Raw genomic sequence first — 25,638 nt, 5'->3', positions numbered from 1 at the left:
GGGGGCGGTTGGGGGAGGGGGGGAGTCCCGCGCCCCTCTCGGGAGGGGTGGGAGGGGTCCCGCACCCCAGGCGGGGGGGTCCCGCGCGCCCCCCGCGCCCCCTCCCCGCGCGCCGCCCCCCGTTCCCGCGGCGGGGTCGGGGGGGACACACACACACACAGAGAGAGACCACAGAGGCGCCCCCGCTGCGGGGTCGGGGGGGGGGGGCGGGCAGGTGACATTCCCCCCGAGGGGTGGCGGCCGGGGGAAGGGGGGGGTGGGTCGGGGGACACGCGTGGAGACCCCCCCCCTCACACGTAGTACTCCTTGTCCTTGTTGCGCCGCGCTTTGCCCGGCGCCTTGGGGGGCGCGGGGGCCGCCTTCTCCTTGGGGGTCCCGGCGGGCGGGGTCGGGGACGCGGCGCCGGGGGCCCCTCCCGGGCCCCCCCCGGGCGCGGCGGGGGCGGCCCCGATGTAGTGGCGGCTCTGGTCCACCTGGTAGGAGCCCTCGTCGCGGTTGCGGTACTTGTACATGGCGTAGAGCAGGATGAGGATGCAGAGCGCGGCGGCCGCCACGATGCCGACCACCATGCCGGTGGTGCCGCCCGCCTCCCGCACCACCTCCACCGCTCCGGGCGCGGCTGTGGGGGGCACGGGGGGGCGCCGGGTCACGGGAGGCGCCGAGCCCCCCCCGCGCCGCCCCCCGCCCGCGCCCTCCCGCGGGTGCCGCTCGCCCGCCGGCACCAGCCCGGGCGGAGCCGCGCCCGCCACCGTGGGCTCGGTCCCGGCGCCGCGGGGCGCGGCCGTGGCCGCCGGGGGGGCGGCGGCCTCGGGGCTCCCCCCGCCCCCCAGCCCCGCGAAGTCCTCGTCGTCGGCCGGCGGCTGCTCGGGGCCGGGGGCGCGGCCGGGGTCGGGGTCGGGGTCCGCCGCCTCCCCCGAGGCGAAGCCCGAGGGCTCGTCGCAGTCGGGGCCGCAGCCCGGGGGGGCGCGGGGGGCGGCGGGGGGCGCGGGGGGGCCCGGGGACGCCGGCAGCACCAGCTCCCCGCCTGCGGAGACAGAAAGGGGACGGGGGGACCCCCGTCAGCCCCCGCCGCCGCGCCCCGCTGCGCCCCCCGACCCCCCCCCCGCCGCCTCCGGCCGCCTCCGCGCCAGCTCCGCTCTAGGTTACTTTTTTTTTTTTTTTTTTTTTTTCTGCATTTTTAGCTAATTCCGCTACTTTTTTTTTTTTTTTTTTTTTTCTCGGTTTTTTTGTTTTTAAGAGCAAACCGCGGCGCTGCCGTCAACTTACATCGCGGGATGGGGCCGGGTGATTTTAGCGTGGAGGAAAAAGAAATTGCAGGAAGGAAGGGAAAGCACACAAAAAACGAGAGAAAGAGAAAAAAGAGAAAAAAAGAACAAAAAGAAAAGAAGAGAAGAGACACTCGGTGAGAAGGTGCCGCGGCCACCCCTGCGGCGCCAGCGCCCGGCCCCGGCCGGCCCCGGCCACCGCCGGCCACCACTGGCCACCGGCCACCGCCGGCCATCAGCCACCGGCCACTGGCCATCAGCCTTGGATCCATCCATCCGTCCATCCATCCATCCATCCATGAATCGTCTGTCCATCCCTAAATCCATCCCTGGATCCTTGAATCCATCCTGGAATCCGTCCATCCATCTGTCCTTCCTTCCATCCCTCCATCCCTGAACCTGCCCATCTGTCTCTCCACCTTTGAGTCCATCCATGAACCATCCATCCATGAACCATCTGTCCAACCCTAAATCCATCTGTGGATCCCTGAATCCATCCTTGAAATCATCCATCCGTCCGTCCGTCCATCCATCCATCCACCCCCCTGCCCAGCCCTACACCTGGCCATCCCTGTGGCCATCTGGCCATCCCTGTGGCCATCCTGCCAGCCTTAAATCCATCCATCCGTCTGTCCGTCCATCCGTCCATCCTCAATCCATCCATCCCTAAATCCACCTCTGCGGCCACCTGGCCACGCGTCCGTCCACCCTCAGGTCCAGCATCTGTCCTTGAATCTGCCTGTCCATCCATCCCTGTGTCCACCCACCCCTGTGTCCATCTGTCCATCCACCTGTCCAGCTCTCCACGGATCCACCCGTTCACCGTGCGTCCGTCTGTCCATCCACCCGTCCATCCCAAAATCCATCTGTGTGTCCACCCATCCTCAAATCCATCCACCCAAATCCAGCCGTATTCCTGAATCCAGCCATGCCACAGGTATCCAGCCATCTGTCCGTGTGTCCGCCCATCCCTAAATCCATCCGTGTGTCCATCCGTCCATCCCTGGATGCAGCCAGCCTCGAACTCATCCTCCCATCCTCGCATCCGTCCCCATCCCCATCCATCCATCCATGGATCCACTGTCCATCCATCATCCGTCCATTGTCCAGCCATTGTCCGTCCGCTGTCCGTCCACTGTCCGTCCGTCTGTCTGTCGCCCGCTCCTCCCCCCTTCCCCTGACTGCTGCCACCCCTCCCCCACAAGTGGGGTCTGGGGAGAACCGGGGTGTCCAGGGGACACCTGTGGGTGCTGGGGGGGACACCCAGGTGTCCGGGGGGGGACGCAGATGTCCAGGGGGACACCTGTGGGTGCCGGGGTGGGACACACCCGGGTGTCCAGGTGACACCTGTGGGTGCCGGGGTGGGACACACCCGGGTGTCCAGGTGACACCTGTGGGTGCCGGGTGAGGCCCCAGGTGTCCGGGGGGGGTGTCCAGTGTCCAGGTGACACCCGGGGTGTCCAAGGGGGGGTGTCCGGGCTCGGGGAGCCCCGTGTGACACTGCGGGGGAAGGGGGGAAGGGGAGGGTCCTCGCTGAGGTCCCGGCGGCAGCAAACGCGTGACAGCGTCACACGGGGTGACCCCAGACCGGGGGGTCCTCCCTGTCCGAGTGTCCGAGCGTCCAAACGTCCGAGTGTCCGTCCGTCCGTCCGTCCGTCCGTCCGTCCGGGGTAGCAGGGGTGGGGGCGGGGCTTGCACGGCCCCCGGGCTCAGGTGTGTGCTCGGAATGGGCGGGGACACGTGTGCAGGTGGGGGCGGGGCCACAGGTGGGGGGCGAGTGCGGGGGGGGGGGCAGCTGGGTGTGCAAGGGGGGGGCAGCTGGGTGTGCGGGGGGGCTGCGTTTGTGGGAGTGCGTGTGAGGTCAGGTGTGCGTGCACACCTGTGCAGGTGTGTGTGTGCAGAGTTCGGGGGGGGCTGTGTGTGTGCACACCTGTCCAGGTGCGTGTGTGTGTGTGTGTCTGTGCACACCTGTCCAGGTGTGTGAGCAGCTCCTGTCCAGCACAGGTGTGCGTGTGAGCAGTTCAGGTGTGTGCACACCTGTGTCTGTGTGTGAGCAGCTCCTGTGCAGGTGTGTGTGTGCAGAGTTCAGGTGTGTGTGCACACCTGTCCAGGTGTGTGCGTGTGTGTGTGTGTGTGCACACCTGTCCAGGTGTGTGTGGGGGTGTGTGTGTGCACACCTGTCCAGGTGTGTGTGGGGGGGTGTGTGCACACCTGTCCAGGTGTGTGTGTGTGTGTGTGTGTGTGTGCACACCTGTCCAGGCGTGTGCGTGTGTGTGTGTGTGCACACCTGTCCAGGTGTGGGTGTGTGTGTGTGCGCACACCTGTCCAGGTGTGGGTGTGTGTGTGTGTGCACACCTGTCCAGGTGTGTGTGTGTGTGTGTGTGCACACCTGTCCAGGTGTGGGTGTGGGTGTGTGTGCGCACACCTGTCCAGGTGTGGGTGGGTGTGTGTGTGTGCGCACACCTGTCCAGGTGTGTGTGTGTGTGTGTGTGTGCGCACACCTGTCCAGGTGTGGGTGGGTGTGTGTGTGTGTGCACACCTGTCCAGGTGTGGGTGGGTGTGTGTGCGCACACCTGTCCAGGTGTGTGAGCAGCTCCCATACCCGCCCGTGCCCTGTGAGCAGCCTGGCGCGTTCCCTGCTCACACGCGTGTGCAACACCCACACCCCCCCCACCTGTGCCTGTGCGACCCCCGCCGATGGGGGCAGGGAAGAGCCCCGGGCTCTGCGGCCGTGTCACGCGCGTGTGCGAGGCCGTGTCACACGCGCGTGCCCGGGGCCCCGGAGCAGCACCCACCTGTGCCCGGCTCACACTCCTCCAGGTCCTCGTCATCGCTCGGACACTCGGCCGAGGCCACCAGCAGATCGTCCGTGTTCTGGGGGGACACCGGGGCTCAGCGTGGGCCTGGGGACCCCCAAACTCCCCTCATTCCCCCCCCCCCAGAGACCCCCCTGTGCCATGGGGGAGGGGGGGGCCGGGTGTCACCTGAGCGCACCCAGGTGTTCAGGGTGGCCCCCCAACTCCTCTCTGGGGTCCTCCCACAGAGCCCCCAACCCTCCCCAATCTCCTGGCAGACCCTCCCCCTTTTATCCCCCCCAAACCTCCCTCTCCCCCCACACCCTGCCTTCAGCAGGACCCTCTCTCAATATCCACCCCCCCCCCCCGATTCCCCTCTCCCCATTTACCCGTCCCTGCGACCCCCCCCCTCTCCCCATTTACCCCCCCAGACCCCCTTTCCCAACCCTCCCCCACCCCTCCCCGCTTCACCTGGGCGACGGTGTCGCGCAGGGTGGGCGAGCGCCCGCGGCGGGTGGTGGTCGTGGCCATGGTGGTGGTGGTCTCCATGATGGTGGTGGCCATGTCGGGGGGCGCGGGGTGGCGCCGGGGGGCGCGGGGGGTGGCGGGGGGTCCCCCACGAGCCGCAGGTCCCCCTCGAGCCGCACGCGGGGGTGTCCCTCGGCCGCCAGCGCCAGCAGCTTCAGCCCGTTGTAGTAGAGCCCCGAGAGCTGCCCCTGGAAGGGGCGGCCGCGGTCCCGGCCCCCCACCCGCACGCGCGCCTGGCTGTTGAAGATGGTCAGCTGCCGGCCTGGGGGGGAGAGGGGGGGCTCGCACAGCTGGCACAGCTGGCACACCGCCTCACCTGTGTCACCTGCGTCACCTGCGTCACCTGCGTCACCTGGCAGCCCCAGCACGCTCACGCACCCCCGCCCCCCCCCCCCCCCACCATGGATGGAGAGGGGCAGCTGCCGGCCTGGGGGGCTCACCTGGCACAGCTGGCACAGCTGGGTCACCCTGACACTGTCACCCCACCCACACACACCCCCTTGGATGGAGAGGGGCAGCTGCACACCTGGCACACCTGGCCACACCTGGCACACCCCCGCACTGCCCTACCTGTCTCACCCCGCCACCCCCACCCCGCCACCGTCCCCCGCCCTCACCCCCACACCGGGGGCACACCTGGGTGTGCCTCGCACGAGGAGCAGCCGTGCCCCCCCCCCCCCCCCCCCAGAACCCCTCCACCCCCACCCCCCTCCCCCCCCCGGGCAGTTAAAGGGACCCCAACGCCCCCCCCGGCCCCCGGCTCCGCTCGGGCTCAATTCGGCCAATTTTGGGTCAGTTGGGGCGGGGGTGGGGGGAGGGAGGGGCAGGGGCCCTGCCTGGGCGGGGCCGGGGCGTTCGAGGCTGGGGCGGCTCCTGTGCGCACCTGGGCAGCGTGAGACGCACCTGTGCACCTTCCTCACGCGCACCTGGCCCTGCTGCACACCTGGCGAACACCTGGCGCACACCTGGCGCACGCCCTGGTGCACACCTTGCTCACACACCTGGCCCTGGCGCACACCTGGCACGCACCCCAGCCTTGGTGCGCACCTGTCCTGCGCACACCTGGTGCCATGGCACAGACCCGGTGCACACCTGGGGCACGCCTGGGGCACGCCTCAGCCATAGCGCACACCTGGCGCACACCTGGCGCACACCTGGCACACGCCCCAGCCTTGGCGCGCACCTGTCCTGCGCACACCTGGCGCAGCCCCGGCCCCGGGCAGTCCCTGGCCAGGTGCGGGTTAGGGGGTTTAGCGGGTTTATGCGGCTTTAGGGGGGCTCTGGGCTCAGCGCGGTTTAGGGGGGGCCGTTAGGTGCGTTAGCGTCCCTTTAACCAGGTAATGAGGGGGCGGGGCAGGGGCTGGCCCCTCCCCCAACACCTGGGGTCCCTCCCCGGACACCTGGGGGTCCCTGGACAACGGGGTCCTCTGGGACGTGGCTCCTGGACACCTGTGGGGCCCAGGTACCGCATCCCCCAAACATCGGGGTCCCAAATGCCGGGATCCCGAACACCTGGGACCCCAAACAGGTGGGTCCGGGACACCTGAGCCCCCGGGGGGGGGGGGGGGGGGGGCGTGTGGCCCACAAACAGCCGGCCCCCCACATTCCGGGGTGCCCAGGTGTGGCGGTGCCCAGGTGTGGGAGCCTCCAGGTGTTGGGGGTCCCAGACACTCCCCAAATCGGTGGGTTCCAGACACCTGGCACCCCAAATCTCTGGGTCCCGGCCACAGCGGGGTGCCCAGGTGTGTGTGGGGGGTGCCCAGGTGTGGGGGTGCCCAGGTGTGGGGGGTGCTCGCTGCCGTTACCTTTGTCGAGCAGCCACTCATCGACCACCCGCCCCAGGCGGAAGGGGATGCGCTGCCGCGCCAGCGCCAGCCGCTCGCTGTCCCCGCTGCCTTCGGAGGGAGGAGAAGAGCGTTACGGGGACACGGGGCAGGGCACGGGGACGCCGGCAGTGGCGGCGCGGGGCGGGGGCGGCAGCGTCACGGCGGTGGCACCGCGGCATCGCCGGCGGCGTCAGCGTGGTGGGACTGCGGCCTCGTCGCTGGTGGCACTCTCGGTGTCACCGCTGTGGGATGGTGGCCTTGCCATCGGTGTCACCGTCAGCGTCACCAGGGTGGGACGGTGGCCTCGTCGCTGGCGGCACCGCTGGTGTCAGCGTGGTGGGACGGCGGTCTCGGTGGCATCACTGGTGTCACCGCGTCACTGCGGCCTTGCCATCGGTGTCGCCGTCGGCACCACCGTGGCGGGGCCGTGGTTTCATTGTTAGTGGCACATCGGTGTCACCGTCGGTGTCACCGTGGTGGGACCGTGGTCCTGCCACTGCCGTCACCATTGGCATCACCAGGGGCACCACTGATGGCAGCCCCGCGTGGCCACATGGTCACCACGATGTGACCGCGGCCTCATCGCTGGTGTCACCACCAGTGTCACCATGGGAGCACGGTGTCCCCGTTAACGTCACCACGGCGGGACTGGGGCCTCATTGCCAGCGAACCCGTGGGCGTCACCATCGGCACCGCGTCGGCGTGGCCACAGTGCCACCGGCAGCAGCACCTCGGTGAGGCCGCGGCCTCGTCGTCGGTGTCACCGTCAGTGTCACCACGCTGGGACCCGCGGGTGTCACCACTGGCGCGGCCACGGGTGACCGTGGGGTGACCATCGGTGTCCCCACGGCCGTGACACCCCTGCTGATGTCCCCAGCCCCGGCCGTGGTGCCACCGGAGGGTGGGGTGGCCCCAGTGTCACCGGGAGGAAGGGGGGGGGTTGGCCCTCGGGGGGGTTTATGTGGCCTTTAGGGGGACATTAGCGGGGGAGGGGCGGGGGGTGGCCATGGGGCCCCTCGTTAGCGCTGCCTCGTTAGTGCCCTCGTTAGGGGGGGGCTCTGGGGGGGCCCTGTGGGTGCTGGGGGAGCGGAAGGTGCTCTTGGGGGGGCTACAGGTGCCGTAGGGGTGTCCTGGGGTGTCCCTGTGCTGTCTGAAAGTGCCAGAGGGCTGCGTTGGGGGGCTCTGGGTGCTGTGGGGTGTCCGTCGGTGCTCCGGGGGTGCCCTGGGGTCCCTACAGATGCCATAGGGGTGTCCCAGGGTGTCCCTGAGCACCCTGAGGTGCCTCGGGGTGTCTCTGTGGTGTCTGAAGGTGTCATTTGGGGTGTCACGGCGTGTCCCCAAGGACCTGGGGTGTCCCTTGGGTGTCTGGAGGAGCCCTGGGGGTACCTGGAGGTGCCCAGGGTGATACCTGGGGGAGGTCTGGAGGAGCCCTGGGGGTACCTGGAGGTGCCCAGGGTGATACCTGGGGGGGGTTTGGAGGAGCCCTGAGGGTACCTGGAGGTGCCCAGGGTGATACCTGGGGGGGGTCTGGAGGAGCCCTGGGGGTATCTGGAGGTGCCCAGGGTGATACCTGGGGGAGGTCTGGAGGAGCCCTGGGGGTACCTGGAGGTGCCCAGGGTGATACCTGGGGGGTTTGGAGGAGCCCTGAGGGTACCTGGAGGTGCCCAGGGTGATACCTGGGGGGGGTCTGGAGGAGCCCTGAGGGTACCTGGAGGTGCCCAGGGTGATACCTGGGGGAGGTCTGGAGGAGCCCTGGGGGTATCTGGAGGTGCCCAGGGTGATACCTGGGGGGTTTGGAGGAGCCCTGGGGGTACCTGGAGGTGCCCAGGGTGATACCTGGGGGATCTGGAGGAGCCCTGAGGGTACCTGGGGAATACCTGGCGGGTCTGGAGGAGCCCTGTTGGTACCTGTGGGGTTCTCTAGGAGCCCTGTTGGTACCTGGGGAACACCTGGCAGTGTCTCAGGGGGGCCCTGGGGTGCCCGGGGCGCGGCGGGGGGTACCTGGCGGGTAGCGCTCGTGCAGGGGGCCGCCGTCCACCTGGAGCGTGGCGTTGCCGCCGCTGCGCGTGAAGCGGACGACGTGGAAGCGCCCATCGCTGACGGCCGCCCCCCGCTCCTCCAGCGCGATGTCCTCGGTGCCCACGTTGAACAGGACCCCCACGGCCCCCTGGACCTGCGTGGGGAGGGGGGGGGGGGGGGGTGGGTGCCCATCCCACGGACGCCCCGCCAGGGAATGACCCCCAGACCCCTCCCTGCACCCCAGATTTGGCCCCTTTTACGATGGGGGAAGTCACCAAATCCGGCTTTTAACAGGAGCCCCCAGAGCCCCCCCCCGTGCCCCCAAACCCTCCTGCCCCCCCCCCCCCCCCCCCGTGCCCCCAAACCCCCAATCCTCCTTTTGGCCCCTCTTTACCATCTGGAGCTGCTGCAAGTCACCAAGCCCAGCCTTTCCCAGGACCCCCTGGGGATCTCCTGAAGATCCCCTACACCCCAGACCCGCCCCCCCCAGGACCCCCGTACCCCAATTTCAACCCCCCCCACAAAACATAGACCTGCAGGAACCCAGCCACGCCCCCCACCCTCAGCAGCACCCGCAGACCCTCTGCACCCCCTGTACCCCCAGACCCACCGACACCGCCGTACCCCCAGCTCCTCCCAGCCCCCACAGCACCCCCGTAGCCCAATTTTTGGCCCCCCCCCAGCCCCATCCCTTACGATGTGGAGCTGCAGGAAGTCTCCGAGCCCGGCCGCGCTCTCCACGCGCAGCAGCACCGCGTCGCGCTGCCGGGTGCTGAAGCCCAGGGCCAGCCGGTCCGCGCGGGTGCTGGGCCGGTCATTGGGGGGCCACGTGTAGGTGATCAGGGCCCCCCCCTTGCCGAAAATGTACGTGGTGCCCGCTGAAGGGGGGAGGGGAGAGAAATGCGGGGGTCAGGGGGGCAACTGGAAGGATCTGGGGGCACCGGGAGTTCAGGGGGACCCCTGGAGTGGGGGTGGGACTGGATTTGGTGGGGGGAAAGGGGGGCGGGGAGTCACCCGGCATTTGAGGGGACTCCAATATCTGAGGGGACCCTGAGTGCAGGGAGCAGCCTGGAATTTGGGGGGACCCCGGAGTTTGGGGGTGAGCTGGAATTGGGGGGGGAGAGGGACGCCGGCGTTCATGGGGACCCCTGAACTTGGGGGGCTCCCAACATCCAGGGGGGCCCTGGGGAACAGGGAGGGCTCCGACACCGGGGGGGGGGGACCCTGGAATCCTTTGGGGGGGGAACCCCTGAATTTGGGGAGGGGCTGTGGGACCATCAGGACCCCGCCCACCACGCCTGGGGGTCCCTCTTGTCGTCGTCCCCCCCCCCCCGCCATGGCCTTGCACGAACACCCCAAAAACACCCCAGAACACCCCAAAACCACACGTGTGCACACTCGTGACCCCCCCCAACAGCTCTGCCCCCCCCAGCCTGGCACACGCGTGTGCACGGACACGGCACGGACACACGGGGGGGGCACAGACCCCACAGAGCCCCCCCAAACCCTGCCCTGACCCCCAAACCCCGCCCGGCCCCGGTGCGGGGGTTGAGAAGGAGGGGGAGGAAGAGGAAGAGGGGGAGGAAGAGGAGGAGGGGGAGGAAGAGGAAGAGGGGGAGGAAGAGGAGGAGGGGGAGGAAGAGGAAGAGGGGGAGGAAGAGGGGGAGGGGGAGGAAGAGGGGGAGGAAGGCTCTTCCAGATTCCCAAGGCAGTGAGGAGGAGGAGGAGAAGGAGGAAGAGGAGGTGACAGGGGAGGAGGAGGGAGAGGAAGAGGGGGAGGAAGGCCAGGCTGAAGTACCCGCGAGCAGGTGGGGAGGAGGAGGAGGGTGAGAAGCAGGAGGAGGAGAAGGAGGAGGAGGAGAAGGAGGAGGAGGAAGGCTGGCTGGAGCTCCCGGGAGGAGGAGGAGGGGGTTGGGTGTCTGTGAGCAGGAGGAGGAGGAAGAGGAGGAGGAGGATGAAGGCTGGTCTTGGGGTTCCCCAGAGGAGGAAGATGAAGGGGAGCAGGAGGAAGGGTGATGGTGTCCCTGAGGCTGAAGAGGAGGAGGAGAAGAAGGAGGAGGAGGAGGAGGAAGGCCAACTGTGTCCCTGTCATGGTGAAGAGAAGGTTGAGGGAGCCTGAGGCTGAGGATGATGAGGATGATGATGATGATGAGGGTTTTGGGGTCCCTGTGAGGAAGAGGAGGATGAGGAGGATGATGAAGGCTGGTCTAGGGATCCCCAGACAAAAGAGAAGGAGGAGGAGGAGGAGCAGGAGGAAGTCTGGCCTCATCCCTGAGGCTGAGTAGGTGGAGGGAGAAGGTTGATGAGGAGGGTGAGGAAGGCCAAGGGTGATGAAGGCTCACTGAGGTGGCTGTGGGTGAGGAAGGGCCAGTGGGTGGCCACGGGGAGGAGGATGAAGGTGATGATGTTGAAGGTGATGAAGGCTCACGGTGGTGCCCAAGGGTGGGGAAGGGCGCGCGGTTGATGGCGATGGGGAGGAAGATGAGGATGAGGAGGATGAGGATGGTGAGGGTGATGATGAAGGCTCACCGTGGCGCACATGGTTGACGGCAAAGGGGAGGATGAGAAGGATGAGGAAGGTGAAGATGAGGATGAGGATAAGGAGGATGAAGGCTCATTGTGGTGCCCGTGGGCGAGGAAGGACACGCGGTTGATGGCGATGGGAGGATGAGGATGATGATGATGAGGATAATGAGAAGGATGAGGAAGGTGAGGATGAGGAGGATGAGGAGGATGAGGATGAAGGCTCACCGTGGTGCCCACGGGTGAGGAAGGGCGCACGGTTGATGGCGATGGGGAGGATGAGGATGAGGAGGATGGTGAGGGTGAGGATGAGGAGAGTGAGGATGATGATGATGGTGAGGATGAGGGTGAGGGTGAGGAGGAGGAGGAGGATGAAGGCTCACTGTGGTGCCTGCGGGTGAGGAAGGGCGCGCGGTTGATGGCGATGGGGAGGATGAGGAGGATGAGGGTGAGGATGAGGAGGATGAAGGCTCACCGTGGTGCCCGCAGGTGAGGAAGGGCGTGCGGTTGATGGCGATGGGGAGGATGAGGATGAGGGTGAGGATGAGGAGGGTGAGGATGATGATGACGGTGAGGATGTGGATGAGGGTGAGGGTCAGGATGAGGGTGAGGATGAGTAGGATGAAGGCTCACCATGGTGCCCGCGGGTGAGGAAGGGCGCGCGGTTGATGGCAATGGGGAGGATGAGGAGGATGAGGGTGAGGAGGATGAAGGCTCACCGTGGTGCCTGTGGGGGAGGAAGGGCGCGCAGTTGATGGCGATGGGGAGGATGAGGATGAGGAGGAGGAGGATGATGATGATGGTGAGGATGTGGATGAGGGTGAGGAGGATGAAGGCTCACCGTGGTGCCCGCGGGGGAGGAAGGGCGCGCGGTTGATGGCGATGGGGAGGATGAGGAGGATGAGGGTGAGGATGAGGAGGATGAAGGCTCACCGTGGTGCCCGCGGGTGAGGAAGGGCGCGCGGTTGATGGCGATCGGGGCCGTGCCGTGGCGCCCGTGGAAATGGTGCACGTGGTGGGTGGTCGAGAGGCTGGAGGAGACGCGGGCGGGGCGGGCGGGGGGCACCAGCACCCCCAGCACCCCCAGCACCCCCAGCGCCCCCAGCGCCAGCACCCCCAGCGCCCCGGGGCCCCCCCGGCCCCCCATCGGCCCCTCAGCGGCCCCCCCCCATCCGGCAGCACCGGGGGGACCCCAGCGAGGGGGACCCCAAATGGGGGGGGGAGCCCCCAAATGGAGATGGAGGGAGGGGGGAGAGATGGGGGAGCCCCCGAATTTGGGGGGTGAAAGGAGTGAGGGGAGCCCCCAAAAGGGGGGGGGGGTGTGACAAGAGGGGGGGAACCCCCAAATTGGGGGCGGGGGGGTGAAAGGAGAGGAGGGAGCCCCCAAATAGGGGGTGAGGGTGGGGAGGGAGAGGGGACCCCCGAAATGGATGGAGGAGGGGATGGGGGAGTCCCCAAATGAGGGGGGGGGGGGTGAAAAGAGAGGGGTAGACCCCAAATGACAGGGAGGGGGGTGTGAAGGGAGAGGGTCAGACCCCCAAAATGGGGTCTACGAGGGATTGAACCCCAAAAAGGGGGGGAGGAGGTGGGGGGCTCCCAAATGAGGGGGGCGGAAGGAGAGGGGGAGCCCCCAGTCAAAGGAGGGGGTGAGAGCGGGGGGGGCCCCAAAATGTGGGGCTGGTGGTGAAGGGAGGGGGGCGTCCCAAAAGGGGGGAGGGAGGAGGGGTAGACCCCAAAATGGGGGGGGTGAAAGGAGAGGGGGGGCCCCCAAAGGGGGGTGGAGGTGGCGGGAGGAAATGAGACCCCCAAAAGGGGGATCTGGGAAGGATTGAGCCCCAAAAGGGGGGGGGGGGTGGTGAGGGGAGGGGGTCGTGCCCCAAAATGAGGCCCCGGGGGGGTTCTTGAATCCTAAAAGGGGATTTGGGAGGGGGGGGGAGGTTGTGCCCCAAAAGAGGGTCTAGGGGGGTGCTGAACCCCAAAATGGGGCTGGGGGGGATGGCGAGCCCAAAATTGCAATGGGGGGGCTTCAAATCAGCCCAAAAATAGGAAAGGGGAGGGGGGGCAGTCCCAGCTCAACCCAACCTGAAGTCGGGGAAGCCCCAAATCCCCCCGAACCTGGGCTCTGGGTCACCCCACGCGGGCCGGGGGGGTCCCCGAATTCCCCCCCCCCAGTGGGACTCAAAGCCCAAAATCCACCCACGGGGCTGGGGAGGGGCCCCGGATCACCCCGAAAATGGGGCTGGGGGAGGCCCTGAGAAACCCCAAATCCCCCTAAATAGGACCGGGGGGGCCAAACCCCCTCTTAAATGGGGCTGGGGGAGGCAAATCCCCTAAATAGGGCCGGGGGGGCCCAATCACCCCAAGAAGGGCTGGGGGGGAGCTGAATCCCCCTAAAATGAGGCCGGGGGGGGCCGAATCCCCCCAAATGGGGCTGGGGAGCGGGGGGGGGGGGATCGCCCAAATCTCCCCCTAGATCAGGGCTGGAGGGGGCCCAAATGCCCCTAAAATGGGGCTGGGGGGGGCGTCTCCCCCCCCTAAAAAAGCGGCGGCGCCCCCAAAGGGCCCCGGGGGTCCCGACCCCCCCTGGGCAGCGGGGCCGGGGGGTCCCGAGCGCCCCCCCCGCGGGGGGTCTGGATCCCCCCCCCGGGGCTCAGCGCATGCGGGGGGGGGGGCGCGGGGGGCCCCGGGGCGGGGGGGGCCAGGGCGGGGGGGGCGCGGGGGGCGCTCAGAGGGGGGTCGAGCATGGTCCGGGGGGGGCCGGGGGGGGGGGGGGATGTGGGGCTGGGGCTGAAGGAGGGGGGGGGGGATGCGGGATGTGGGGCTGGAGCGGGGAGGGGGGGCCCGGGGGGGGGGGAAGGAGGAGGGTGCGGGATGGGGGGCAGGAGCGATGTGGGGCTGGGAAAGGGGGGGGGAGGGGGGATGCGGGATCGGGGGTGGGGCGATGTGGGGCTGGGAAGGGGGGGGGGAGGATGCGGGAGGGGCAGATGGAGCGGGGGGGCGATGTGGGGCGGGGATGGGCGCTGTGGGGCGGAGGTCGGGGGCTGCGGGAGGCTGAGGATGGGTAGGAGGATGGGGATGAGGATGAGGATGAGGATGGCGATGGGGGATGAGGCGGGGGCTGTGCCGGGGGGGCTCTGGCCTGGGCGGCGGCGGCGGCGCGGTGGGGCCGGAGGGTCGGTGGGGCCGGTGGGGCCGTGGGTCGGTGGGGCCGTGGGGCGGTGGGCGCGGGCGGCCGTGGGGCGGCGGCGGCGGCGGCTGCTGCTGCAGCGGGAGGGGCGGGGGCGGGGGAGGGGCGGGGGGAGGGGCCGGGGGGGAGGGGCCAAGCGCGACCCACGAGGGGGAACCCACGGACCCCCCCGGCGGGGGGCGGGGGAGCCCCACGGAGCTCCCCCCCCCCCCCGGTCACCCACGGAGCCCCGCGGGGGTCGCGGCAGCCCCACGGCCGCCCCACACGGACCCACGGAGAAGTCCCGGGAGCCGCGGGGACCCCCACGGGGACAAGCGGGGGGCGGGGGAGCCCCACGGAGCCCCACGGGGCCCCGTGACAGCCCCACGGAGCCCCCCGTGAGCCGGCGAGCCCCACGGGGACCCACACGGCGACCCACGGAGATGTCCCCGTGACCCACGGACAGCCGTGACAGCCCCGGGTGGCCCCACGGAGCCCCACGGCAGCCCCACAGTGACCCACGGCGGTGCCAGCCCCCCACGCCGCTGTCTCCACGCTCTGTCCTGCCCCACGGCTGCCCCACGGAGCCGGGGGGGCTGCAGCCACCCTCGACCCCACACCCCCTCCCCCGTGTCCCACTCAGGTGTGGGGCAGAGCCGGGGCTGCCTGGGACTCACCTGGAGGCTGGGGGGGACACGGGGGGACCTGGGGGGACATGGGGGGTACATGGGGGGTACATGGGGGATATGGGGGGACACGGGGGGGACATGGGGGGATATGGGGGGACACGGGGGACATGGAGGACATGGGGGATATGAGGGACACGGGGGGGACATGGGGGGATATGGGGGGACACAGGGGGGATATGGGGGATATGGGGGGACACAGGGGACATGGGGGGACATGGGGGGGACACAGGGGATATGGGGGGGACACGGGGGGACACGGGGGGACATGGGGGGTACATGGGGGATATGGGGGGACATGGGGGATATGGGGGGACATGGGGGGGACACGGGGGGACACAGGGGATATAGGGGGGACACCGGGGGGACATGGGGGGTACATGGGGGATATGGGGGGACATGGGGGATATGGGGGGACACGGGGGGGACACAGATGTCGCACGCGCTGCCACCTGCCCCTCGTTCAGGGCCGTGGGGACACAGAGCCCTCGTGCAGGGGACACAGTGGCAGCCCCGCCTGGTGCGAGGGACGCAGGTGGCGCAGGTGGCGCAGGTGGCACAGGTGGCACAAGTGGCACCTGCGCTGCCACCTGCCCTCGTTAGGGGCCATGGGGGCACAAAGCAAGGGACGGAGCCACCTCGGGCTTGTCCCGTGTGGGGACACCACGGCCCACGTGAGGGTCACGAAGCCACCCAGCCCCCCCCTGCGCGTGTCCCCTGGGAGGGACAAGGGCCACCTGGCCCCTTTGCCCACTCCTGGGGGGTCCTGGGCTCCCTGTGAGGGGGACAGGGACCCCTCCTGCTGGGACCCCTGAGCCCCTCGTGTCCCCGTGTTCCCCAGAGCCCTCAGAGCCACCCGTGCCCCTCTGTGCCCCCTGAGCCGCCCACTCACACTGGGCACAGCCGGTGCCCCCCCTGAGCCCCCTCGTGCCTTCCTGAGCCCCCTGAGCCCCCCAAATCCCCCCTCGCCCCCCACTCACGCTCGGCGCAGCCGGCCCCCCCGAAGGCCGTCATGCTGCAGTCGCAGGTGAAGCCGTCCCACTGCTGCAGGCAGACCCCCCCGTGGGCACACGAGTCCTCGGCGCACGTCGTGCTGGGGCCTGGGGGGCACCGGGCTCGTGGGGACCCCCCCCCGGTTCCCCCAAACCCGCGGGTGGGGGGGAGCGGGGGGCTCTCGATGGGTCTTTGCAGCCCTGAATCCCCCCCCCCTTCAGCCTTCGTGTCCCCCCGCCCCCCGTCCTGAGCAGCCCCAGCCCCCCTCGGACACCTCCTTGCGCCCCCCCATCCACTCTTGCAACCCCCCCGTGCCCCCCCGAGCCCCCTCCCCACCCGCTCATCCCCCAACCCATTGGAAAACCCCCAGACACCCCCAAAAATGTCCCCCAGCCCCAGACAGCCCCCGGACCCCTGTGCCCCCCTCAGCCCCTCTGCGCCCCCCAATTCCTAACACCGCAGCCCCCCCCGCACGTCCCCCACGTGCCGAAGCCCCCAGACCCCCGTGACCCCCCCGTGGCCCCCCTTTCTCACCGTCGCAGCCCCTCCGCACGTCCCCCACGCGTCTCAGGGCGTCCCCGAGCAGGTCGGGCAGGCGCCCGTTGAGGTCCAGCGAGGCCCAAACACCCCCGGAAGCCCCCCCGGGAGGCCACGAGCCGCGGGAGGCGGCCCAGGAGCCCCGGGCTGACCCCCCCGACGTACAGCTCCCCTGGGGGGGGGCACAGGAGGGGTCACTCACGGGGGGGGGGGGCACTGACCGCCTCCCTCCGTGCCCCGTAACAGCCCCGGAATGACCACCCCAGACCTGGCAGGGGTCATGCTGTAGGGAGACCCCCCCCCCCGCCATATCCCACTGCCCCCCTCCCGCCGCCCCCGATGTCCAGGTGCACCTGGGGACACCTGGGGGGACACTGGGGGGGTCACTCACGGGGTGGGGGGGACACTCCATGTGCACCCTGCCATGGGTACCCCACTGGGGTGACGCCTGCCGTGGGTGATTCCCCTATGGGTGCCCCCTCCCACCCCCCCATGGACCACCCCACAAGTGTTACCCTCCCCCAGGTGTCCCCAGGTGTGTCCCAGGTCTCACTGTTGAGCTGGAAGCCACAAGTGCCCTGTTTGTGACGGGTCATGGAGCACCCATCCATCCCCTCCATGGGTGCCCCCACACCTGTTACCCTCCCCCAGGTGCCCCCAGGTCTGTCCCAGGTGTCCCCAGGTGTCCCCAGATGTGTCCCAGGTGTGTCCCAGGTGTCCCCCAGGTCTGTCCCAGGTGTGTCCCAGCTGTGGCCCCAGCTGTGTCCCAGGTCTGTCCCAGGTGTCCCCAGGTCTGTCCCAGGTGTTCCCAGGTGTCCCCAGCTGTGTCCCAGCTGTGTCCCAGGTGTCCCCAGATGTGTCCCAGGTGTGTCCCAGGTGTCCCCAGGTCTGTCCCAGGTGTGTCCCAGGTGTCCCCAGGTGTGTCCCAGGTGTGTCCCAGCTGTGGCCCCAGCTGTGTCCCAGGTCTGTCCCAGGTGTCCCCCGGTCTGTCCCAGGTGTCCCCAGCTGTGTCCCAGGTGTCCCCAGCTGTGTCCCAGGTCTGTCCCAGGTGTCCCCCAGGTGTCCCCCAGGTCTGTCCCAGGTGTCCCCAGCTGTGTCCCAGCTGTGTCCCAGCTGTGTCCCAGGTGTCCCCAGGTCTGTCCCAGGTGTCCCCCAGGTGTCCCCAGGTCTGTCCCAGGTGTCCCCAGGTGTGTCCCAGCTGTGTCCCCAGGTGCCCCCCAGGTCTCACCCTTGAGCTGGAGGCCGCGGGCGCCCTGGCCGTGCTGGGTCACGGGTCTCCCGTCCACGCGCAGCCCGTGCAGGGCCCCCCCCTCCCGCGCCACGGCCACCTCGTGCCAGCGCCCGTCGTGCAGCGGCTGCTCCGAGTTGCCCTTCATGAGCGAGGGGCCCTCGCCCAGGTCGAACACGTAGTGGATGTACCTGCAAAAGGGGGCGTGGCCTCGTGGGGCGTGGCCTCAGGGAGTTGGGGGCTCACCTGGGGAGGGGACAAAGGGACACCCCCAAGCAGGGCGCGTAACTGGGCCAGGGGGCGCGGTCAAAGCCTGGGGGGGGTGTGGCCGACATTGGGTGTGGTCGATATGGGCGTGGCCGAGCCAAGGGGAGGGGCTTGAGCCCAAGAGGCGGAGCCTAAGGCTGGGTGGGCACCATGGGTTGGGGGGGTCTCTGAGGACTGAGGGGGCTCCCAAGGTCAGACGAGGTTCAGAAGGTCCCCGAGGTCCCCAGAGGGGTTACAGGGTCCCCAGGACCACCCCGGTGTCCCCAAGGTTCCCAGGGCATCCAGGAGGTCCCCAGAAGGTTCAGGAGGTCCCCAGGTGGCTCCCAAGGTCCCCAGGACCCCTGACGTGTTCCAGGTGGTCTCTGAGGTCCCCAGGATGTCCCCAAGGTCCCCAGGTGGTCCCCAAGGTCCCCAGGACCCCTGACGTGTTCCCAGGTGGTCTCTGAGCTCCCCAGGTGCTCTCCAAGGTCCCCAGGTGGTCCCCAAGGTCCCCAGCACCCCCTATGTGTTCCAGGTGGTCTCTGAGCTCCCCAGGATGTCCCCAAGGTCCCCAGGTGGTCCCCAAGGTCCCCCAGCACCCCCTGTATGTTCCCAGGTGGTCTCTGAGCTCCCCAGGTGCTCTCCAAGGTCCCCAAGGACCTCGTTGGTGTCCCACGATCCGTGAAGATCCCTGAGCTCCCCAGCAGGGCTTCGGTGTCCCCAGGTGTTCCCCAAGATCTCCAAAGTCCCCAGGACGTCCCCAGGTTCCCCCCGGTGCCCCCCTCACCCCTTGACCAGCTCGACGACCAGGAAGTCGGAGCCGCTGCCGCCGTTGAAGAGGATGAGGCCGTCGGGCGCCGTGGTCTTGAACTGGAAGAAGAGGTGGAAGGAGGCGAAGGCCTGGAGCGTGGCCAGCGCCACGTAGGAGCCGCGGCCCCCGAAGGCCACCGGGTCAGCCACGATGGCGCGGCGGCCAAAGCGGGCGTTGAGCTCGCAGGAGCTGATGTCGCCGTCGCGGCACAGGTCCAGGTAGGGCAGCCCGTTGAACACCAGCCCGCTCAGGTGGCCCAGGAAGTTGGACGGGACCACGGCCAGGAAGCGCCGCTCGGTGACGATCCCGGTCTCGATGTTGTGGAACTCCAGGCGGGTGTGTGAGCCTGACAGCTGCCCTGGGGGGTGTGGGGGACACGGGGGTGTCACCGGGAGTGTGCCACCTCCCCGTGGTCCCGTTCAGCCGTGGTCTCATGGACGTCCAGCCCACGTGTGTGTCCTCACAGGCCTGGTCACCTCATCCCCATGCACCCATGTCCCCATGGACCTCCATCCCTGTCCCCATGGGCCTCCATCCATGTCCCCATGGTCCTCCATCTGTGTCCCCATGGACCTCCATCTGTGTCCCCATAGACCTCCATCTGTGTCCCCATGGACCTCCATCCATGTCCCCATTGACCTGGTCACCTCATCCCCATGCACCCATGTCGCCATGGACCTCCATCCCTGTCCCCATGGACCTGGTCACCTCATCCCCATGCACCCATGTCCCCATGGACCTCCATCCGTGTCCCTATGGACCTCCATCTGTGTCCCCATGGACCTCTATCCATGTCCCCATAGACCTCCATCCATGTCCCCATGGACCTCCATCCCTGTCCCCATTGACCTGGTCGCCTCATCCCCATGCACCCATGTCCCCATGGACCTCCATCCGTGTCCCCATGGACCTCCATCTGTGTCCCCACGTCCCCACAGCCCCACCGGCCACGTCCCCATGGACCTGAGCACCCCCATGTCCCCACGAGCCCAGGCAAAGGTCCCCTCGCCCCACCCCATCCCCGCGGTGTCACCTTCGACGGTGACGTTGTCGACGGCGAGCTGGAGGCTGCGCCCGCGCCGGGCCACCCGCACCGAGTGCCACTCGTTGTCATCCAGCCGCTGCCCCGCGAACAGCGTCTCGGGGCCCTTGCCTGGGGGCAGCGGGGACAACCAGGGACACCGGTGACACCGGGGACACCAGGGACACCGGGGACACCGGGGACACCAGGGACACCGGGGACACCGGGGACACCGGGGACACCAGGGACACCGGGACACCGGGAACACAGGGGACACCTCTGCACTGGGGACACTGGGGGACACTGGGGGGACACTGGGGGACACCGGGGGGACACCACTGCACCAGGGACAATGGGACACCAGAGGACACCAGAGGACACCGGTACTGGCACTGGTGGCACCATGGCACTGGGAGACACCGCTACACCAGGGACTGGGTGACACCAGTGACACCGCGGGTCAGCACTGTACTGGGGACACTGGGCCACCAGTACAGGTGACACCGTAGCGGCTGGTGGCGCTGGGTGACACCGGGACACCAGTGACACGTTTTAGCACTGGGTGACACCGGGTGACACCAGATGTTCATGGACAGGTGACAACACCCACGGCTGGACGCAGCCCAGGAGGAGACCCGGGACCACCGCCCAGGTGTGAACCCCAAAACCCCAACCACACCTGTGCACCCCAAACACACGCGGGGGGGTGTCCCAGCCCTTTGGGGGGTCAGGAGGGTTTTGGGGGGGGTCCCTGTGGAGACTTCGGGGTGTTCCAGAGGGATTGAGAGGGTCTGGGGGTGTCCCCAGAGGGCGTCCCCGGGGGGGGTTGGGGGTGTCCCAAGGGGTGCTTGGGGGAGGTTTTGGGGGTCTTCGTGGCCGGGTGTCCCGGGGGGGGGTTGGGGGTGTCCCGGGGGTGTCCCGGGGGTGTCCCGGGGTGGGGGTGGCACTTACTGGGGTGACAGCCCACGCGGACACAGTCTGGGGAGAGAAGACACGGGTCAGGCCCTTCGCAGCCGCCGCCAGGGGGCGCCCCGGGGACGGGGGGGGGCGGCCGGGGGGGGCGAGGTGCCAGAGGGGGGGGACTGGGAAGGACTGGGATGGGACTGGGAGCGACTGGGAGCGACTGGGAGCGACGGGGATGGGACTGGGAGCGACGGGGATGGGACTGGGATGGGACTGGGGGGGACTGGGAGCGACTGGGAGGGACTGGGAGCGACGGGGATGGGACTGGGAGCGACTGGGGGGCACTGGAAGTGACAGGAAATGGGATGGGATGGGATGGGATGGGATGGGATGGGATGGGATGGGATGGGGATTGGGATCAGGCTGGGACTGGGGATGGACTGGGAGAGGACTGGGAGAGGACTGGTTTGGGAGTTCGGGGGTTCTCTGGCACCTCGCGGGGGGGCACGGCCGCCCTGAGGGCCCAGCCCGGGGGATCCCAGGGATCCGGGGGGATCCGGGGGGATCCGACACCCAGGGCTGGGCCCCCCCTCGTCAACCGCTGCGGGGCGGGGAGGGGCAAACACCGGGACCCGGGGGGGCCCCCAATCCCATGGGGGGTCCCCAACTCCCTGGGGGGTGCCCCAATGCCATGGGGGGGGATCTCAAACCCCTTGGGGGGGTCCCAAGCCCTCAGAGGACCTGCAGCCCCACGGGGGTCCCCCCCAATGGAAGGGGCTGCAGAAGGGGGTCCCCGACCCTGGGGAGGCTCCCCAATCCTCTGGCGGCGACCCTCAACCCCTCGGGGGGTCCCGGTGCTGTGCCCCAAGTGGCAGCGGGGTGGTCACGAAGGCCCCAATCCCGGGGGGGGGGAGGGGAGGGAATCCGACGGGACCCGACGGGGATGGGGACACCGAGGCAGCTCTGGTGACCCTCCAGGGCCAGTCTGGGGGTCCCGGGTGCGATTCTGGGAGTGTCTGGGCACCATTTTTGGGTCCTGGGCACCATTTGGGGGCCACGAGCAGCTTGAGCACCACTGGGGGAAGTTTTGGGGTCCCAGTCACCAACTTGGCCATTTTGGAACACAAGAGCCAACCCAGACACGATTTGGGGAGAATTTTTGGGACCTGGACATCCTTTTTGGGGTCCCAGGCATGAGCTTGCCCATTTTAGGGTCAAGAGAACGGACCTGGGCACCATTTTGGGGTCCTGACCATCATTCTGGGCTCCCAGGCACCAATTTGAACATTTGGGGGGGGAAGGGGGGGTCCCAGGCACTATTTCGGGGTCCCAGGCACCACTTTGGGGTCTCAGGCACCATTTAGGGACTCCAGGCACCATTTTGGGGGTCCTAGGCACAATTTCGGGGTCCCAGATACCATTTTGGCCATTCTGGGCTGACCAGAACCGACTCGGGCCCCGTTTGGGGGAGATTCCGAGGAGGTTTCAGGGAGGTATCGGCGGGTATTTGGGGGTGGTGGGGGGGGGGCTCTGTGGGGTCTCGGGGGGCTCACCCAGGTTGAGGGTGAGCTTCATGCGCCCCCCGTCCAGCTCGAGGCGCAGGGTGTCGGCCGAGTGGCGCGAGGTGGTGGCCAGGACGAGGCCGAAGGCGCGAGGGGACATAAAGCGCAGGGACACGTCCTCGGCCTCCGTCTGCTCCCCCGGCACCTGCACCTTCAGGTACATGCTGCCGTCATAGCTCAGCACCGCCGCCTCTGCGGGGACATCGGGGACACCCCCGCGTCACCCTCGGCACGGCCACCCCCGTCCCCAGGGCACCCGAGTGTCCCGAGACCCCCAGGACACCCCTGGGAAGCGGGACCCCCTCCCCCCCCCCCCGTGCCCAGGTGAGTCCCGCCCCAGGCAGGTGCTGGCTCAGCACCGCATTCCATGGGGGACAAGGGGACGCTGTCGCTGGGTGCCACCTCTGTGGGGGACCTGAGGGGACCCCCCCGGGACTGGAGGGGTCTGGGGACCCCCGTCTCTAGGGGAGCCACCCGTGCAGGGGACACCCAGGTATCCGGGGGGAGGTGCCTCAGGTGTCCAGGTGCTCCCAGGGGACATCCAGGCACCTCCTCCCCAGCTGTGACCCCCCCCCCCCCCCGCAGGGGACCCAGCTGTTCAGGGGGGTCCCAGTCCCGCCCATCCCCCCCTCCTCTCCTGTCTCACAGCGCTGTCCCCCCCCGGGTGTGACCCCCCCCCCGCACAGGACCCCCATCCCCGCTGTGTCCCGGTCACCTCGGGGGTGACCCTCAGTCCCCCCGAGCCCCCCTCTCCTGCGGCGTGACACCCTCCCCCGGGGTCCCAGGTGTTCAGGGGCTCTCAGGGTGACCCCCGCACCCACCCCCGCTGTGCCCGGTCCCCTCACCTGTCTCGCAGCGCGGCCCCAGGTACCCGGTGCCGCGACAGTCGCACACGAAGCGGTTCCAGCCCTCGCGACACGTCCCCCCGTTCCGGCAGGGACCGCTGGCGCACAGCCGGGGGGGGTCCCGCGCGCAGAGCGGGGAGACCCCCGGGGCCCCCCCGGCGCCCCCGGCCCCCAAAAGCGCCCGCACGTCGCGGCTCCGCCCGTCCACGAACAAGTCCCGCACGCAGCCCACGAAGCCGAGGCGCAGCCCCGCTGCCCAGAGCTCGGGGGGCGCGGGGGGGCCGGGGCGACCCTCGGGGAGCCCCCCCAGGTAAAGCTCGGCGCCCACGTCCAGAACATCGCGGTCGCCGCTGGCCAGGAACGGGGTGCTGCGGCTGTTCACCGACACCGAGCCTGGGGGGGACAGCACGGGGACATCAGGGCGACAATATTGGGGTCATGGGAGTGCCCTGGGGTCCATGGACACCGAGCCTGGGGGGCACAGAGGGGACGTGAGGGGACATTGGGGTGCGCCCGGTGCCTGGCAAAGGGGGGGGAGCAGCCACCCTGCTCCGGAACCGCCTGCACACCTGTGAGCTGCACCTGTACAACCCCTGCACACCCGTGAACACCCCCAAACCTTCTGTGCAACCCCCCCCCGCACACCTGTGACATTGAATTGCATAACCTCTGCATACCCATGACTCCTCCGTGCATCCCCTTGCACACCTGCCCACCTCCTGCACACCTGTGACCCTTCCGGGCACCCCCTTGCACACCTGCGCACACACCTCCTGCACACCTGTGACCCTTCCGGGCACCCCCTTGCACACCTGTGACCCCCCCCCCCCGCGCACCCCCTCCCCGCACACCTGCGCACCTCCTGCACACCTGTGACCCTTCCGGGCACCCCCTTGCACACCTGCGCACACACCTCCTGCACACCTGTGACCCTTCCGGGCACCCCCTTGCACACCTGTGACCCCCCCCCCCGCGCACCCCCTCCCCGCACACCTGCGCACGCACCTGTCCTCGCGCGCTCACCTTTGCGCCCATCGCGCTGCACGTCCACGTGGCACCACTCGCCATCGGTCACCTTGCGGGCGCTGGCTCGGAGCCGCAGCCCGGCCGCGCCCATGCCCAGCAGCAGGTACAGGTGCCCGTCCAGCAGCTCCAGAGCCAGGAAATCGGGGGGAGGCGGGGGGGGTCCGCGCGGGGCGGCGGCCGGGGGGTCTCGGGGGGGTCCCTGCCCGAAGAGCAGGACCCCGTTGGGCTCCGTGGTGCGGAAGTCGAAGGACACGGAGCCGGCGCGCGCCGGGCGCCAGGTGGGCAGCGCCAGGTGCGCCTGGGGGGTGGCGAAGGTGACGGGGTCCAGCGCCGGGGGGGGGTCGCAGTGGAAGAGCAGCGCCCCGTGCAGGGTCACCCGCGCGTCCCCTTCCTGCGCCAGCCGCGACAGCTCCAGCTTGAAGTCGTTGTTCTTGTAAACCACCTGGGGGGGAGCAGGTGAATTTGGGGGGGGGGGGTCTGGGGGTCCCCAACATCCCGCTGTGAACCCCTCCCCTCCCGCCAGTCCAGGTCCCCCGGTGACGCCGCACCCCGTGCACCTGTAACACCCCCGGGGACACGAACAGGTGAGGCGGGGGAGTCTGGGGGTCCCCAAAATGGGACCCGCAGCCCCCGGGAACACGAACAGGTGAGGCGGGGGAGTCTGGGGGTCCCCAAAATGTGACCCGCAGCCCCCGGGGACATGCACAGGTGAGGCGGGGGAGTCTGGGGGTCCCCAAAATGTGACCCGCAGCCCCCGGGGACACGCACAGGTGAGGCGGGGGAGTCTGGGGGTCCCCAAAATGTGACCCGCAGCCCCCGGGGACACGAACAGGTGAGGCGGGGGAGTCTGGGGGTCCCCAAAATGTGACCCGCAGCCCCCGGGGACACGCACAGGTGAAGCGGGGGAGTCCGGGGGTCCCCAAAATGTGACCCGCAGCCCCCAGGGACACGCACAGGTGAGTCGGGGGGCTCATGGCTGTCCCCAACCTGACACCCCCCGCCTCGAGCACCCATAACTCTCCCCAGCTGAGGGAAGGGGGGGTTCCCCGAGCCCCCCTCCCCCCCGCCCCACCGTGTGTCGTGCCCCCCCCGCCCCACACTCACGTCCTTGAGGCAGCCCATGAAGTTGTTGCTGACGGGGGACCCGGGCAGGTCGGCGGTGTTGGGGGACCCCCCCACGTAGAAGAAGTCGTCGGAGCCCAGCATGGTGAAGTCCTCCTGCGTGTAGCCCGTGGTGGTCAGGATCCCGTCCACCGAGATCGTCACCTGCGGCACGAGCGGCCCGGCCTCAGCGGGGACCCCCCCGGCGGGCCGGGGCACCCCAAAACGTGGGTGGGGAGGGGGGTGGGGGGACACGGGAGGGGGCTGGGGACAAAGGGGCGATGGGGATATGGGGTGGGGGGTGGGGGTGATGGGAGCGATGGGGGACGCGGGGGGTGACGGGGGGTGGTGGGCGATGAGGGTGGGGGGGTGATGGGGTCGTGGGGGGTGACGGGGACAATGAGGGTGACGTCTGGGGGGGTCTCAGGGGGCACCTGGGGGGGTGCGACAATAGAGGGGGGGTGGTCCCAAGGGCACCCTTGGGGTGTGGTGGGGGGGTGGTTTGAAGTCCCCCCCCCTATCTCCAGATGCCCCGGGGGGATCCCCCCAAGGAGCCC

General features: G+C 69.2%; 1 protein-coding gene across 1 annotated transcript; it reads right to left on the bottom strand.

The window, feature by feature from the left end:
* Positions 1-269: 269 nt before the first annotated feature.
* Positions 270-25,186, bottom strand: LOC138100322 (neurexin-2-like). The gene is given in 17 exon segments (XM_068998134.1): positions 270-1,024; positions 4,061-4,139; positions 4,541-4,638; positions 4,641-4,850; positions 8,416-8,587; positions 9,130-9,311; positions 15,789-15,908; positions 16,336-16,420; positions 16,422-16,510; positions 17,567-17,757; positions 18,600-18,981; positions 19,657-19,776; positions 20,596-20,622; positions 22,101-22,301; positions 22,955-23,347; positions 23,978-24,422; positions 25,085-25,186. Coding segments are annotated over 17 exon segments (3,630 nt in total). The 3' UTR covers positions 270-290.
* Positions 25,187-25,638: the final 452 nt, after the last annotated feature.

The sequence above is a fragment of the Aphelocoma coerulescens genome, chromosome 31 (assembly GCF_041296385.1).
Source record: "Aphelocoma coerulescens isolate FSJ_1873_10779 chromosome 31, UR_Acoe_1.0, whole genome shotgun sequence".
NCBI lineage: Eukaryota > Metazoa > Chordata > Aves > Passeriformes > Corvidae > Aphelocoma > Aphelocoma coerulescens.
The sequence above is the reverse complement of the archived record's forward strand: the minus strand, read 5'-3'. Positions and strand labels throughout refer to the sequence as shown.